Source organism: Salmo salar, chromosome 18, assembly GCF_965601325.2.
Source record: "Salmo salar chromosome 18, fSalSal1, whole genome shotgun sequence".
NCBI lineage: Eukaryota > Metazoa > Chordata > Actinopteri > Salmoniformes > Salmonidae > Salmo > Salmo salar.
This window is the reverse complement of record NC_138308.1, coordinates 36,200,488-36,219,193: the sequence shown is the minus strand read 5'-3', so window position 1 is coordinate 36,219,193 and position 18,706 is coordinate 36,200,488. Positions and strand designations below refer to the sequence as shown.

Below are 18,706 nucleotides of genomic sequence, written 5' to 3'. Positions count from 1 at the left end.
TGGGATGTCAGACAGACACAGGACACAGTGTGTGGAGGGGGGAAGAGTGTTCATGACGTGGATGTTGATTATGGCAGCCCCCCTCACCTCTCTGGTTCAGAGGGGTTGGGTTAAATGTGGAAGACATATTTCAGTTGAATGCTTTCAGTTGTTATCTTTTCCTTTCCCTTTGCATGCAGCCGTTACACAACACACAGACACACACACACACACACACACACACACACACACACACACACACACACACACACACACACACACCACACACACACACACCCACATATACAGACAACCACACACAAGTCTGCAAACAAATACGGCCTCTCTCTTGCTCTGACACACACACACCTCTCAGATCCAGCATACTGCCCTCTCTGTCCCCCCTCTGCCTGGCCAAACCCACAGACCTGCCCATAGAATAACAGCTCTCCTTTCAGCCAGACTGCCTGGAGACCTTAGAGAGCTTTACATAGACCCTCAGCTGATCTTCTAATATACTCAACCAAAATATAATGATCATGCTGTTTCATCAACTTGAGAGAGAGATACATAATACCACATTTATAATGTCTTTATTCTTTTGGAACTTCTGCGTGTGTAATGTTTACTGTTCATTTTGATTGTTTATTTCACTTTGTATATTATCTACTTCACTTGCTTTGGCAATGTTAACACATGTTTCCCATGCCAATAAAACCCATGGGGGGGGGGGAGGAGCATGTGCTTGTAATTTGGAGAGAGGGTGAGGGAGAGAAGGGCTGTTTTCTTAATCCACAGAACCTCTTTATCCCTCCTCTAGTCTGCTGACCTTTCTGCTCTGTCCTGGGAAATGGGAGTTCATAACTTCCCAAAATTCATAAAACGAAACTTAAAATGATTGCACTAAATCTAAACCAACATCCTACAGTGGAATAGATCCTGTGACGCTGACTTGTTGTGCCAGTCAGACTGTGTGATTTCCTGATAGTTACGTTGTTTGTGTCATATCCTGGTAGTTACATTGGTTGGTAGTGGAGCTGAACTTCACACGACCCCACCTCTCCTAGGACAGTCCCACCCTTAATGACCTCATAAAGCCAAGACAAACCTCAACCAGCCTGGTTGCTTCATAAACTCCATCACACACCCACACAGTTTGGTAACGGTTTACCGTAACAACCCCTCCCTCATTAAAGTCTGGACTCTAGAGTCTTCGGGTTTGTTCAGCATTGCAGCCGACTGGGCAGCCCGACTGCCGACTAACTGACCTACAAATCACCTTGCATCATAAATAACTCCTCATTATGATTTGTCAATCAGTCAGTCACAATGCACCTCGGATGTGATGCTCTCCAACACTGCCATTGCATTAGCTCCACCCAGCCTGTCACTTGGTTTGCTGTGGCCAGTATGCCCACCAAGCACTCCTTTCACCTGTCCTCAAACCAGTATGCCCGCCAATCACTCCTTTCACCTGTCCTCAAACCAGTATGCCCGCCAATCACTCCTTTCACCTGTCCTCAAACCAGTATGCCCGCCAATCACTCCTTTCACCTGTCCTCAAACCAGTATGCCCGCCAATCACTCCTTTCACCTGTCCTCAAACCAGTATGCCCGCCAATCACTCCTTTCACCTGTCCTCAAACCAGTATGCCCGCCAAGCTCTCCTTTCACCTGTCCTCAATCCAATATGGCCGCCAAGCACTCCTATCACCTGTTCTCAATCCAATATGGCCGCCAAGCACTCCTATCACCTGTTCTCAATCCAATATGGCCGCCAAGCACTCCTTTCACCTGTCCTCCATCCAATATGGCCACCAAGCACTCCTTTCACCTGTTCTCAATCCAGTATCTTTTTCCCTCAGCACTTGAACAAGAAGTACAACACAGACGTTCCTCTGGTCCTGATGAACTCCTTCAACACGGATGAAGACACCAAGAAGATCCTTCAGAAATACACACACCACCGTGTCAAGATACACACCTTCAACCAGAGCAGGTAACACACGCACCACAGTATGTCTCATATCTTGCTGGTTCAGAATATATGAGACATACTGGACATTAAACTGGACATCCTGTCTGTAGCGGTAATGAATGGACTCTAAAGACTTAAAGGAAAAATCCAACCAAAACCACTCATTCCTTTCATTTACAGTGTTAAATAACACTAATATGTGAGTATGTGTGAGAAAAGTAGCTAAACTTGTGAGTATTTAAATACTTAATTTTGCCGTTATAATAAGGTTGGTAGCAACATGGAAAATCATTGTGGAAATCTGTTGCAGTTCAAGTCAACTACAAAATCCACAATGCAACGCTCTCTCTATGGGCTGGCTGACTAGCTAGCAAGGAAACGTAGCTACACACAATAATACCAAAGACAATATCAGCATGTAAAGTAGATAGTTAGCTGTAAAATTGCCTTAACAAACTGCACTATCAATTATGACCCACCACCTGTATTTGGTTCTATGTAGCAACATTTGAAATGTAGAAATGTAGGTTTCAGGTGTCTACATTCCGGAGACACCTGAAACCCCACCTCTTTAAGGAATACCTGGGATAGGATATAGTAATCCTTCTAACCCCCCCCCCCAAAAAAAGATATAGATGTACTATTGTAAAGTGATTGTTCCACTGGATATCATAAGGTGAATGCACCAATTTGTAAGTTGCTCTGGATAAGAGCGTCTGCTAAATGACGTAAATGGAAATGGAAATGGATAAAAGTAGAGACTGGGCTAGAAAATGGTATATCATACTACTACCAATACAAACATTGTCATAGCTGTAGTATGAATCTGCAGGTAGCTAAAGCTAACCAACTAGGTTCAATGTTAGCTAGCTAACATTAGTCTATAACTAGCATTGCAAATAGTTTCTGATTCAAATAATATTACTGCACAGATTATACACATAACGTTAGATAGCGAGCCAGCAAGCTAACGTTCGCTAGCTAGCAAACAGTACGCTTTAACTTGCAATGAAAACGACTTTCTGACAAAATTAGAAACTTAGAATATCTGAAATTGTAGCTAAACTCTTAACGGTATACACGAATGAACGCTTCACGGCAGACCGGAACCATTTAACTCAGTTTTGTTTGTAGCTACGTCTTGTTTGTCAGCGTTGTGTCAAGTCTCTCCGGTTCACACAGACCGTGGCGTGTGCAAAAACTGATCTGTCGATAGCGTCTGCTAAATTCAGGGCATTAAAGAGAAAAGTAGCTAAACTTTTGTAGTTCTCCATGGCTAACATTATATCTTTCAAAAACGCTACAGTAGAAAGGACTATCAACATATACAGTATTGAGCAGCTCACGTTATAGACAGAAGTATGCTACATGGCAGACCAATCCCAACTCATCTCCCGGCATGTCCAGCCCATTCATTATGTCAGCCAATCAATGCTACCAGTTAGGTTCCTGTCTTTTTACGTGGCTAAACCAACTAGTCTCGTAATTTAACAATTGTATTCATATTTACAGATGGAATACAAGTTTGTTATTAATGCACATGAAAGTTCACATGTACCAGAAGGCATTTCTGCCATGCTACGTCATTGGGCTCCACGGTGCATTCTGGGCAATTCCTGGACAAGGAGCGCTCTCCTTAAGGAGTGAATGGGATTCTATTGGGCGCTAGCTCAAAAACCTAACATTAGCACCAATTTCGTCAACCAGAAGTACAAGTTTCTCGATATATACACTGACTTTGAAGGGATTGTGTTACAATTAGCTCAGACGCAGCATGACAACGTGAAGGCGATTTGTCCCAGTCTGCTGGGTGGGGCGTTATATTTTTCATTATTCATCTCCTTTCTATAATATCTCAGGCAACAGCACCATGCAATGCACCCTGGACTAAAGAGGCAGACAAATAGGAAAAATGTGCTAGATAGACCCTCCGTTAAATTCCACATTTCTCGAGGTAGGAATATCGCAAAAATATAATCAATGTCTTATTTGAGAGAAGACCTTCTCCAGAGTTATGACATCGGCCAGTATTGCAATCTGATATGTCTGATAGACGTTTTTGTGATCTAAAAGTCGTTTTCCTGTTAACTTCCTGTGTAGTCAGAGCAACTTTATCACAGTGCTACGTCATATCAGACGGATTTCTGCCTGCTTCAACGCCAATAACTCAGATACATATGAAAACAAGCTGGAGTGTCAAAAAGCCTGGTCAGATGACAACTTTATCCTCTTTTAATGTAAACATTAAGTGATGACGGCTCCTTGATCTGTTCAGTTGGTCTTCCCGTCATTGACCCATTCCTAACAGGATTTAAATGTAAACCATGAAACCTATAAGTAGCCTACAATTGGGTTATATAACTAAATGAATTCTCTCTCTCTCTCTCTCTCTCTCTCTCTCTCTCTCTCTCTCTCTCTCTCTCTCTCTCTCTCTCTCTCTCTCTCTCTCTCTCTCTCTCTCTCGTACCCCCGTGTTAATAAAGAGTCCCTCCTGTCCTCTGTCCCAGGTACCCCCGTGTTAATAAAGAGTCCCTCCTGTCCTCTGTCCCAGGTACCCCCGTGTTAATAAAGAGTCCCTCCTGCCTGTGGCCACAGACCATTGGTATGACGGGTGAGAATGCTGACGTGTGGTATCCTCCTGGCCACGGGGACATCTACGCCAGCTTCTACAACTCTGGTCTGCTGGATCAGCTCATCACAGAGGGCAAGGTACGCACGCACGCACGCACGCACGCACGCACGCACAGAGGCAAGGTACGCACACACGCACGCACGCACACACGCACAGAGGCAAGGTACGCACGCACGCACAGAGGCAAGGTACGCACGCACGCACAGAGGCAAGGTAACCACCATATCTGCAACACTGACCTCTTTTTAAGGAAAATACTTATTTTATTTATACAATTTGTAAATTATATTCAATAATTCAGCCTTCGCTGCTATTGATATTGTGTTTGTCTTGTGTAAAACCACAGGGGAGCAAAGTCAAACAACTGAGTTCCAAGGCACCAATATACCACAGGAGGTTGGTGGCACCTTAATTGGGGAGGACGGGCTTGCGGTAATGGCTGGAGCGGAATCAGTGGAACGGTATCACACATGCGTCTCACATGGTTTCCTTGTGTTTGATGCCATTCCGTTAGCTCCGTTCCAGCCATTATTATGAGCCGTCCTCCCCTCAGCAGCCTCCTGTGAAATATACACTGAGTATACCAAACCTTAGGAACACTTTCCTAATATTGAGTTGCTCCCCAGGAAGACTCTCAGGTATGGGGATCCTAATAAAATACCAAAATACCCCCCCCCCCCCCTCTTCAGGAGTACATCTTTGTGTCTAACATTGATAACCTGGGTGCTACGGTGGACCTGAACATCCTGCATCACCTGGTGAGCCAGCCCAACGGGAAACGCTGTGAGTTCATCATGGAGGTCACAGACAAGACCCCGCGCTGACGTCAAAGGTGGGTGGCAGGAGGAGGAAGACGGCGGCCATGTTGTGGTCTCTGTTAGTGCTTTATTCCCCTCACTATTAACACTTTATCATTTTATTCAGACTTTATAAACAGTTGATTCAATTGTTGTTAATTCATTTAATTGTTGTTAATTCATTCATGTGGAATTGGTATATCTTTTTTTTTACTTTTAAATTAATGATATATAGCCATTTATTTTTAAAGAATATAACGTATAAATAATGAGCTTTAGTTTAAACTGTACTACCCCATCAGGACCCCAAAAAACCTCTGTCTCTCTCTGTCTCTCTCTCTGTCTCTCTCTCTCGTCTCTCTCTGTCTGTGTCTCTCTGTCTGTGTCTCTCTGTCTGTGTCTCTCTGTCTGTGTCTCTCTGTCTGTGTCTCTCTCTGTCTCTCCAGGGCGGGTACTCTTATTCAGTATGATAACAAGCTGCGTCTGCTAGAGATAGCCCAGGTCCCCAAGGCCCATGTAGATGAGTTCAAATCAGTCACCAAGTTTAAGATCTTCAACACCAACAACCTGTGGATCTCTCTGGGCGCCATCAAGAGGCTGCAGGAGCAGAACGCCATGGACATGGAGATCATCGTTAACCCCAAGGTGAGAGGCCAGACCGGCATACACACACACACACACACACACACACACACACACACACACACACACACACACACACACACACACACACACACACACACACACACACACACAACACACACACACACACACACACACACACACACACACACACACACACACACAAAACATTTAGCTTGGTACAGGTTGATGCTGTTTCGGTCAAGGCAGTCCAGCTCAGGTCAGACCAGTTGAATGTATATATTCTATGTCTCAGAATGCCTAATATAATTGTCTGAGCTCCTTATCCATAGGTTGGATCCTCTAAATGGATAATAGTCTCATTTCAACAGCTGACAATATTGAATAAATCAACTGTAAACTTGTCAATGAGGAGGCAGAGACGTGGTGCACAATTCCTCTTCAGTTACACTCAAAACACCCGCTCTGTTCCCACACCGCTCATCCCGTAAAGGAGGAAAAAGTTCAGTATTTGGTCCCATATTCATAACACGAAATGACTACATCAAGCTTTGTGCCCAATAGAAATGAATGGTAAATAATGTATTGTGTCATTTTGGAGTCACTTCTATTGTAAATAAGAATATAATATGTTTCTAAACACTTCTACATTAATGTGGATACTACCATGATTACAGATGGTCCTGAATAATGATGAGTGAGAAAGTTACACATGCACAAATATCATACCCTCCCAAAAATACTAACCTCCCCTGTTATTGTAAGGGTGAGATGTTAGCATGTCTTAGGGGTATGCTAACCTCCCCTGTTATTGAAAGGCTGAGATGTTAGCATGTCTTAGGGGTATGCTAACCTCCCCTGTTATTGAAAGGGTGAGATGTTAGCATGTCTTGGGGGTATGTTAACCTCCCCTGTTATTGTAAGGGCGAAATGTTAGCATGTCTTAGGGGTATGTTAACCTCCCCTGTTATTGTAAGGCTGAGATGTTAGCATGTCTTAGGGGTATGCTAACCTCCCCTGTTATTGTAAGGCTGAGATGTTAGCATGTCTTAGGGGTATGTTAACCTCCCCTGTTATTGTAAAGGCTGCGATGTTAGCATGTCTTGGGGGTATGCTAACCTCCTCTGTTATTGTAAAGGCTGTGATGTTAGCATGTCTTGGGGGTATGCTAACCTCCCCTGTTAATGTAAGGGCGAGATGTTAGCATGTCTTGGGGGTATGATATTTGTGCGTCCGTAAACTTTCTCACTCATCATTATTCATCAAATACCCTCAAATTAAAGCTGACAGTCTGCACTTTAACATCATAGTCATTGTATCATTTAAAATCCAAAGTGCTGGACTACAGAGCCAAAACAACAAAACATTTGTCACTGTCCCAATACTTTTGGAGCTCCCTGTATGTATAGAAAAGTGCTGCCTATAGAGGGACACCACCACGCCGTTCCAGAGGACAACCCTTCTCAATACATGATGCCCTGCAGTCTCACTAAAGCCCAGAGGACAACCCTTCTCAATACATGATGCCCTGCAGTCTCACTAAAGCCCAGAGGACAACCCTTCTCAATACATGATGCCCTGCAGTCTCACTAAAGCCCAGAGGACAACCCTTCTCAATACATGATGCCCTGCAGTCTCACTAAAGCCCAGAGGACAACCCTTCTCAATACATGATGCCCTGCAGTCTCACTAAAGCCCAGAGGACAACCCTTCTCAATACATGATGCCCTGCAGTCTCACTAAAGCCCACATTCTAAAACCTCCTTACTGCAGATAAAGAGTGTTTGTGTGGATGGGTGCGTGAGTCTGCATGTGTGCATGGCTGTATTATCTAAGATTACACTTCTCATTTAACTGAGAGGTTATGTGTGTGTGTGTGTGTGTGTGTGGTGGTTAATTTCTTTACTATCAAATGAGGAGAGACAAACTTATCACACAAGTCAGAGTTATACTTAAACTAAATCTTTAATCACTTATTAATAAGGGAGCAGGTCAATACAACACACACATATAAAGTGAATCGATTGAGTGCTCTACGATAATGATGGCTGGTCGACGAATCACCATCAAATGATTCGTTGAGAGCCACGTGACAAAAGTCAAGGTATTTTATAGCTAAGATACACCCGTTTCAACCTACACAACAAACAACAGATATATAGAATGGTCACAAGGTTAACATCTGTATGAAAGATATCTATAATACATAGCAGACAGCTGTGTCAACCGTTTGTGTAGAGACCAGAGTCTGGTCCTCCTACTCCAAACTGGAACCATCTCTCCCTGGTACGGTATAGAACAGAAACATTAACTCATGCTCTGGAATGCTCTTTAGGTTTTATCACCCAAAATACATGTAAATCTCCCAGAGGCCCATCCTCAGTAGAACACACACACAATATATAGAATCCTCTATTCTGTTGAATAAAACAACCATTTAATGCAATAAAATTATTATAACATAGTCTTGCAATTTTGTTCTCACAGTGTGTGCATAGACACATTCATGTACCGTGTATATTTGTCTCTCATTTCACTGCCCTGAGACATTACAGAGTGGCGCTGCCCTGAGACATTACAGAGTGGCGCTGCCCTGAGACATTAGAGTGGCGCTGCCCTGAGACATTACAAATCAAATCAAATCAAATTTATTTTTATATAGCCCTTCGTACATCAGCTGATATTCTCAAAGTGCTGTACAGAAACCCAGCCTAAAACCCCAAACAGCAAGCAAAGCATGTGAAAGAAGCACGGTGGCTAGGAAAAACTCCCTAGGAAAAACTCCCTAGAAAGGCCAAAAACCTAGGAAGAAACCTAGAGAGGAACCAGGCTATGAGGGGTGGCCAGTCCTCTTCTGGCTGTGCAGGGTGGATATTATAACAGAACATGGTCAAAATGTTAAAATGTTCATATATGACCAGCATGGTCAAATAATAATAATCATAGTAGTTGTCGAGGGTGCAACAAGCACGTCCGGTGAACAGGTCAGGGTTCCATAGCCGCAGGCAGAACAGTTGAAACTGGAGCAGCAGCACGGCCAGGTGGACTGGGGACAGCAAGGAGTCATCATACCAGGTAGTCCTGAGGCATGGTCCTAGGGCTCAGGTCCTCCGAGAGAAAGACAGAAAGAGAGAAAGAGAGAATTAGAGAGAGCATATTTAAATACACACAGGACACCGGATAAGACAAGAGAAATACTCCAGATGTAACAGACTGACCCTAGCCCCCCGACACATAAACTACTGCAGCATAAATACTGGAGGCTGAGACAGGAGGGATCAGAAGACACTGTGGCCCCATCCGATGATACAGAGTGGCGCTGCCCTGAGACATTACAGAGTGGCGCTGCCCTGAGACATTACAGAGTGGCATTGCCCTGAGACATTACAGAGTGGCGCTGCCCTGAGACATTACAGAGTGGCGCTGCCCTGAGACATTACAGAGTGGCGCTGCCCTGAGACATTACAGAGTGGCGCTGCCCTGAGACATTACAGAGTGGCGCTGCCCTGAGACATTACAGAGTGGAGCTGCCCTGAGACATTACAGAGTGGCGCTGCCCTGAGACATTACAGAGTGGCGCTGCCCTGAGACATTACAGAGTGGCGCTGCCCTGAGACATTACAGAGTGGCACTGCCCTGAGACATTACAGAGTGGAGCTGCCCTGAGACATTACAGAGTGGTGGGAAAGCAGAACGTTGTTGATTTGTCTCCTAACAGTCCGTCTCCTAGAGGTTTACTAACACCAAGGTAAACACTACAACTCCAGTCTGTCTCCTAGAGGTTTACTAACACCAAGGTAAACACTACAACTCCAGTCTGTCTCCTAGAGGTTTACTAACACCAAGGTAAACACTACAACTCCAGTCTGTCTCCTAGAGGTTTACTAACACCAAGGTAAACACTACAACTCCAGTCTGTCTCCTAGAGGTTTACTAACACCAAGGTAAACACTACAACTCCAGTCTGTCTCCTAGAGGTTTACTAACACCAAGGTAAACACTACAACTCCAGTCTGTCTCCTAGAGGTTTACTAACACCAAGGTAAACACTGCAACTCCAGTCCGTCTCCTAGAGGTTTACTAACACCAAGCTAAACACTGCAACTCCAGTCCGTCTCCTAGAGGTTTACTAACACCAAGGTAAACACTACAACTCCAGTCTGTCTCCTAGAGGTTTACTAACACCAAGGTAAACACTACAACTCCAGTCTGTCTCCTAGAGGTTTACTAACACCAAGGTAAACACTACAACTCCAGTCTGTCTCCTAGAGGTTTACTAACACCAAGGTAAACACTACAACTCCAGTCTGTCTCCTAGAGGTTTACTAACACCAAGGTAAACACTACAACTCCAGTCTGTCTCCTAGAGGTTTACTAACACCAAGGTAACCACTACAACTCCAGTCTGTCTCCTAGAGGTTTACTAACACCAAGGTAACCACTACAACTCATCTGTCTCCTAGAGGTTTACTAACACCAAGGTAAACACTGCAACTCCAGTCTGTCTCCTAGAGGTTTACTAACACCAAGGTAAACACTGCAACTCCAGTCTGTCTCCTAGAGGTTTACTAACACCAAGGTAAACACTGCAACTCCAGTCTGTCCTGTAGAGGTCGACTAACACCAAGGTAAACACTACAACTCCAGTCTGTCTCCTAGAGGTTTACTAACACCAAGGTAAACACTGCAACTCCAGTCTGTCTCCTAGAGGTTTACTAACACCAAGGTAACCACTACAACTCCAGTCTGTCTCCTAGAGGTTTACTAACACCAAGGTAAACACTGCAACTCCAGTCTGTCTCCTAGAGGTTTACTAACACCAATGGTAACACTGCAACTCCAGTCTGTCCTGTAGAGGTCGACTAATACCAAGGTAACCACTACAACTCCAGTCTGTCTCCTAGAGGTTTACTAACACCAAGGTAAACACTGCAACTCCAGTCTGTCTCCTAGAGGTCGACTAATACCAAGGTAACCAGTGGTAACCTTCCTTACGTGGATAGATCCTAGGCTAGTGTAGATTTATCCCCGCCATATTTTCAGATTGGGGGTGTGTCCCAATAATCTCTCCTTCCTGAAGTGTTCACCCGTTCACTATCCACATATTGAAAAGCATTGGATTGTTGTAGATGTCTACAGGGACATTCCACCATTTCCTTATACCAGTTATTCCCTTCTAAATCCATGAAGGGAAGTGAACAAGTGCACACTTTGGTAGAATGGAGAGTTTGAGGCGCAACCGTAGATGAATAACACGTCCCGTCTTTAGATCCTCAGACTGCTACTTCTATTGGATAAACAATGCCTTGGGAAAGTTTTCAGACCCCTTGACTTTTTACATATTTTGTTTCGTTACAGCTTTATTCTAAAATGTATTTAAAAAAAAAAAATTTAATCATCAATCTACACACTGTACTCCATAATGACAAAGCAAACACAGGGTTTTAGAAATTGAAATATGACATTTACATAAGTATTCAGACCCTTTACTCAGTACTTTGTTGAAGCAGTGATTACAGCCACGGGTCTTCTTGGGTATGACGCTACAAGCTTGGCACACCTGTATTTGGGGAGTTTCTCCCATTCTTCTCTGCAAATCCTCTCAAGCTCTGTCAGGTTGGATGGGGAGCGTTGCTGTACAGCTATTTTCAGGTCTCTCCAGAGATGTTCAATCGGGTTCAAGTCCGGGCTCTGGCTGAGCCAGTCGAGGACATTCAAGCCACTTCTGTGTTGTCTTGGCTGTGTGCTTAGGGTCATTGTCCTGTTAGAAGGTGAACCTTCGCCACAGTCTGAGGTCATGGGTACTCTGGAGCAGGATCAAGGATCTCTCTGTACTTTGCTCCGTTCATCTTTTCCTTGATCCTGACTAGTCTCCCAGTCCCTGCTGCTGAAAAACATCCCCACAGCATGATGCTGCCACCACCATGCTTCACCGTAGGGATGGTGCCAGGTTTCCTCCAGACGTGACGCTTTGCATTCAGGCCAAAGAGTTCAATCTTGGTTTGATCAGACTAGAGAAATTTGTTTCTCATGGTCTGAGAGTCTTTAGGTGCCTTTTGGCAAACTCCAAGTGGGCTTTCATGTGCCCTTTACTGAGAAGTGGAAAATCTGTCTGGCCACTCTACCATAAAGGCCTGATTGGTGAAGTGCTGCAGAAATGGTTGTCCTTCTGAAAGGTTCTACCCTCTCCACAGAGGAACTCTAGAGCTCTGTCAGAGTGACCATCCTGTTCTTGGTCACCTCCTTGACCAAGGCCCTTCTCCCCTGATTGCTCAGTTTGGCCTGGAGGACAGCTCTAGGAAGAGTCTTGGTGGTTCCGAACTTCTTCCATTTAAGAATGATGTTCTTGGGGACCTTCAATGCTGCAGAAATGTTTTGGTTACCTTCCCCAGATCTGGGAGAAGAAAAAAAAAATTATATATATATTTGAGTCTCATAGCAAAGGGTCTGAATACATATGTAAATAAGGTATTTCTGTTTTTTATTATTAATACATTTGCAAAAATGTCTAAAAACCTGTTTTCGCTTTGTCATTATGGGGCATTGTGTGTAGAAAATAATCAATTTTAGAATAAGGCTGTAACGTAACAAAATGTGGAAAATGTCAAGGGGTCTGAATACTTTCCGAAGGCACTGTACTGTATATTCTAGAATTACTGCCCTGATGTTGTTAGCTAGTAGATGTAGTGAACAGAACACTACTGTATATTATAGAACTACTGACCTGATGTTGTTAGCTAGTAGATGTAGTGAACAGAACACTACTGTATATTATAGAACTACTGACCTGATGTTGTTAGCTAGTAGATGTAGTGAACAGAACACTACTGTATATTATAGAACTACTGACCTGATATTGTTATCTAGTAGATGTAGTGAACAGAACACTACTGTATATTATAGAACTACTGACCTGATGTTGTTAGCTAGTAGATGTAGTGAACAAAACACTACTGTATATTATAGAACTACTGACCTGATGTTGTTATCTAGTAGATGTAGTGAACAGAACACTACTGTATATTATAGAACTACTGACCTGATGTTGTTAGCTAGTAGATGTAGTGAACAAAACACTACTGTATATTATAGAACTACTGACCTGATGTTGTTAGCTAGTAGATGTAGTGAACAGAACACTAATGTATATTATAGAACTACTGACCTGATATTGTTATCTAGTAGATGTAGTGAACAAAACACTACTGTATATTATAGAACTACTGACCTGATGTTGTTATCTAGTAGATGTAGTGAACAGAACACTGTGCTTCTCTCTCTCTTTGATATTAAGTGGATCATTCAGATCCTAGTGAAGCAGCTTAAAACTTGTCTTGTGACTAGCTCAGAGGTTCTCCATCTGAACCCACTACCTGAGGCCTACAGTACATTCTTCTGTGTGTGTGTGTGTGTGTGTGTGTGTGTGTGTGTGTGTGTGTGTGTGTGTGTGTGTGTGTGTGTGTGTGTGGTGTGTGTGTGTGTGTGTGTGTGTGTGTGTGTGTGTGTGTGTGTGAATCCACTACCTACATCCTTTAGTGTGTGTGTGTCACTAACCACCTATACCTTTTCTCCTGCCAGACACTGGACGGCGGTCAGAACGTGATCCAGCTGGAGACGGCCGTGGGCGCGGCCATCAAGAGCTTCGACAACGCCCTGGGCATCAACGTGCCGCGATCCCGCTTCCTGCCCGTCAAGACCGTCTCCGACCTCCTATTGGTCATGTCCAACCTCTACAGCCTGGAGGCGGGCTCTCTCACCATGAGCCAGAAGAGAGAGTTCCCTACCACGCCCCACGTCAAGCTGGGCAGCTCGTTTACTAAGGTAACTAACGTAACCCTAACATTACTACTACTACTATAACTACTAACTAACCTTAACCATGCCCCACGTCAAGCTGGGCAGCTCGTTTACTAAGGTATCTAACGTAACCCTAACCTTACTGTAACTACTAACTAACCTTAACCATGTCCCACGTCAAGCTGGGCAGATCCTTTACTAAGGTATCTAACGTAACCCTAACCTTACTATAACTACTAACTAACCTTAACCACGCCCCACGTCAAGCTGGGCAGATCCTTTACTAAGGTATCTAACGTAACCCTAACATTACTACTACTACTATAACTACTAACTAACCTTAACCACGCCCAACGTCAAGCTGGGCAGATCCTTTACTAAGGTAAGGCTGGATTTCCACTGCTGAGGGCAAGATTTAATCAAAGGTGCTTTGTTGACAAGCGCATTGCATTTGAGCAACCAATAAATATTTGTTTAATGTTAAATAGAGCCCCACAGTGGAGGTGTCATAAAACCCATAAAACCTAGCAGTCAAATAAGGAAATGGTTCCAATCGTTTTTTCCACCATTCATTTTTCCCATAGGGGATTTTACAAACACTTAAAATAATGGCTGTGTTTCGTGTAGGCTTACCCTGGGGTGATGTTTTGATAATCATGTTTTGATAACCATCTCTCGGACAAAGTAACTTTTATATATATTTGGCTCTATTTACTCTGATTCGATATAATAACTCATACTGTGGAACTCTATGGCCAAGTCACCATTTTTATCTCAGTATCATATAATTTTTGGGTAACAGTGAAGTACCTTACTGTAATAGTTTTAGATTAAAATGGTCAAAAAGAAACAAAAGTAGCATTTTAGCCAAAAACTATTTTGCTAGGACTGTCTGGGAGTGATCTCTGAAAACAGAAAACCAACAGTTATTGGCAGAGAGGTTTGGAACTCTTTTTCTCATTGGTCTATTTAACTAAAATACCGACTAGTGATGTCACCAGGCAAGCAAAAACTCCACCCATGCAAAACCTGCTGATTAGAAGGTCCTGTGTAGATTATTTTCTACCAGCAACTATCAGGAAATAATTCTCAGAAATTGTTCACACTTTTACAGTGTTCGTTTCTACAGCTGTTGTACAATGTAAGCTTCCATGTTGTTTTGCTACCATGTTGTTGTCATGTTGTGTTGCTACCATGCTGTGTTGTCATATGTTGCTGCTTTGCTATGTTGTTGTCATAGGTCTCTCTTTATGTAGTGTTGTGTTGTCGTGATGTGTGTTTTGTCCTATATTTGTATTTTTTTATTTTTTTTATTTATCCCAGCCCAAGACATTTACATTTACATTTAAGTCATTTAGCAGACGCTCTTATCCAGAGCGACTTACAAATTGGTGCATTCACCTTATAATATCCAGTCGAACAACCACTTGACAATAGTGCATCTAAATATTTTAAGGGGGGGGTTAGAAGGATTACTTTATCCTATCCCAGGTATTCCTTGAAGAGGTGGGGTTTCAGGTGTCTCCGGAAGGTAGTGATTGACTCCGCTGTCCTGGCGTCGTGAGGGAGCTTGTTCCACCATTGGGGTGCCAGAGCAGCGAACAGTTTTGACTGGGCTGAGCGGGAACTGTGCTTCCTCAGAGGTAGGGAGGCGAGCAAGCCAGAGGTGGATGAACGGAGTGCCCTTGTTTGGGTGTAGGGCCTGATCAGAGCCTGAAGGTACGGAGGTGCCGTTCCCCTCACAGCTCCGTAGGCAAGCACCATGGTCTTGTAGCGGATGCGAGCTTCGACTGGAAGCCAGTGGAGAGAGCGGAGGAGCGGGGTGACGTGAGAGAACTTGGGAAGGTTGAACACCAGACGGGCTGCGGCGTTCTGGATGAATTGTAGGGGTTTAATGGCACAGGCAGGGAGCCCAGCCAACAGCGAGTTGCAATAATCCAGACGGGAGATGACAAGTGCCTGGATTAGGACCTGCGCCGCTTCCTGTGTGAGGCAGGGTCGTACTCTGCGAATGTTGTAGAGCATGAACCTACAGGATCGGGTCACCGCCTTGATGTTGGTGGAGAACGACAGGGTGTTGTCCAGGGTCACGCCAAGGCTCTTAGCACTCTGGGAGGAGGACACAAGGGAGTTGTCAACCGTGATGGCGAGATCATGGAACGGGCAGTCCTTCCCCGGGAGGAAGAGCAGCTCCGTCTTGCCGAGGTTCAGCTTGAGGTGGTGATCCGTCATCCACACTGATATGTCTGCCAGACATGCAGAGATGCGATTCGCCACCTGGTTGTCAGAAGGGGGAAAGGAGAAGATTAATTGTGTGTCATCTGCATAGCAATGATATGAGAGACCATGTGAGGATATGACACAGCCAAGTGACTTGGTGTATAGCGAGAATAGGAGTGGGCCAAGAACAGAGCCCTGGGGGACACCAGTGGTGAGAGCACGTGGTGCGGAGACAGATTCTCGCCACGCCACCTGGTAGGAGCGACCTGTCAGGTAGGACGCAATCCAAGCGTGGGCGGCGCCGGAGATGCCCAGCTCGGAGAGGGTGGAGAGGAGGATCTGATGGTTCACGGTATCAAAGGCAGCAGATAGGTCTAGAAGGATGAGAGCAGAGGAGAGAGAGTTAGCTTTAGCAGTGCGGAGAGCCTCCGTGACACAGAGAAGAGCAGTCTCAGTTGAATGCCCAGTCTTGAAACCTGACTGATTAGGATCAAGAAGGTCATTCTGAGAGAGATAGCAAGAGAGCTGGCGGAGGACGGCACGTTCAAGAGTTTTGGAGAGAAAGGAAAGAAGGGATACTGGTCTGTAGTTGTTGACATCGGAGGGATCGAGTGTAGGTTTTTTCAGAAGGGGTGCAACTCTCGCTCTCTTGAAAACGGAAGGGACGTAGCCAGCGGTCAAGGATGAGTTGATGAGCGAGGTGAGGTAGGGGAGAAGGTCTCCGGAAATGGTCTGGAGAAGAGAGGAGGGGATAGGGTCAAGTGGGCAGGTTGTTGGGCGGCCGGCCGTCACAAGACGCGAGATTTCATCTGGAGAGAGAGGGGAGAAAGAGGTCAAAGCACAGGGTAGGGCAGTGTGAGCAGGACCAGCAGTGTCGTTTGACTTAGCAAACGAGGATCGGATGTCGTCAACCTTCTTTTCAAAATGGTTGACGAAGTCATCCGCAGAGAGGGAGGAGGGGGGGGGGAGGGGGAGGAGGATTCAGGAGGGAGGAGAAGGTAGCAAAGAGCTTCCTAGGGTTAGAGGCAGATGCTTGGAGTTTAGAGTGGTAGAAAGTGGCTTTAGCAGCAGAGACAGAAGAGGAAAATGTAGAGAGGAGAGAGTGAAAGGATGCCAGGTCCGCAGGGAGGCGAGTTTTCCTCCATTTCCGCTCGGCTGCCCGGAGCCCTGTTCTGTGAGCTCGCAGTGAGTCGTCGAGCCACGGAGCAGGAGGGGAGGACCGAGCCGGCCTGGAGGATAGGGGACAGAGGAAATCAAAGGATGCAGAGAGGGAGGAGAGGAGGGTTGAGGAGGCAGAATCAGGAGATAGGTTGGAGAAGGTTTGAGCAGAGGGAAGAGATGATAGGATGGAAGAGGAGAGAGTAGCGGGAGAGAGAGAGTGAAGGTTGGGACGGCGCAATACCATCCGAGTAGGGGCAGAGTGAGAAGTGTTGGATGAGAGCGAGAGGGAAAAGGATACAAGGTAGTGGTCGGAGACTTGGAGGGGAGTTGCAATGAGATTAGTGGAAGAACAGCATCTAGTAAAGATGAGGTCAAGCGTATTGCCTGCCTTGTGAGTAGGGGGGGAAGGTGAGAGGGTGAGGTCGAAAGAGGAGAGGAGTGGAAAGAAGGAGGCATAGAGGAATGAGTCAAAGGTAGACGTGGGGAGGTTAAAGTCACCCAGAACTGTGAGAGGTGAGCCATCCTCAGGAAAGGAACTTATCAAGGCGTCAAGCTCATTGATGAACTCTCCAAGGGAACCTGGAGGGCGATAAATGATAAGGATGTTAAGCTTGAAAGGGCTGGTAACTGTGACAGCATGGAATTCAAATGAGGAGATAGACAGATGGGTCAGGGGAGAAAGAGAGAATGTCCACTTGGGAGAGATGAGGATTCCAATTGCCACCACCCCGCTGGCTCGATGCTCTAGGGGTATGCGAGAACACGTAGTCAGACGAGGAGAGAGCAGTAGGAGTAGCAGTGTTATCTGTGGTAATCCATGTTTCCGTCAGCGCCAGGAAGTCTAGGGACTGGAGGGTAGCATAGGCTGAGATGAACTCAGCCTTGTTGGCTGCAGACCGGCAGTTCCAGAGGCTGCCGGAGACCTGGAACTCCACTTGGGTCGTGCGCGCTGGGACCACCAGGTTAGAGTGGCAGCGGCCACGCGGTGTGGAGCGTTTGTATGGCCTGTGCAGAGGAGAGAGAACAGGGATAGACAGACACATAGTAGACAAGCTACAGAAGACGCTACGCTAATGCAAAGGAGATTGGAGTGACAAGTGGACTACACGTCTCGAATGTTCAGGAAGTTAAGCTTACGTTGCAAAAATCTTATTGACTAAAATGATACAGTACTGCTGGCTGGTGGAGTAGGCTAGCTAGCAGTGGCTGCGTTGTTGACTTTGAACGTGTAGCTGGCTAGGTAACCTCGATAGTTTCAGTACTACACCTTGTCATGATACAAAGCAGCTTTGTAGCTAGCTAGCTAACATAACACTAATCAAGACGTTCCTTGTAATGTATTTAGTTTCTACAATGCTGCTCGTCGGTAATAGTTGGCTGGGTTAGGAAAAATGGCGTCGCGGGGGACGGAAATAGCTGGCTAGCTAACCTCGATGGCTGGCTAGCTAACAATTATCAAGCTATGACAAAGACAACTAAGTAGCTAGCTAGGTAACACTGCACTAGTCAAGTCGTTCCGTTGTAAAGTATTAGTATCTA

General features: G+C 45.2%; 1 protein-coding gene across 1 annotated transcript in view; it reads left to right on the top strand.

The window, feature by feature from the left end:
• Positions 1-18,706, top strand: part of LOC106595594 (UTP--glucose-1-phosphate uridylyltransferase) — a 59,051-nt gene that overhangs the window by 34,391 nt on the left and 5,954 nt on the right. Inside the window, 6 exon segments of the mRNA XM_082964932.1 lie at positions 1,845-1,978; positions 4,509-4,554; positions 4,556-4,666; positions 5,279-5,421; positions 5,833-6,031; positions 13,568-13,810. Of these exon segments, the coding sequence (XP_082821058.1) occupies positions 1,845-1,978; positions 4,509-4,554; positions 4,556-4,666; positions 5,279-5,421; positions 5,833-6,031; positions 13,568-13,810 (876 nt within the window).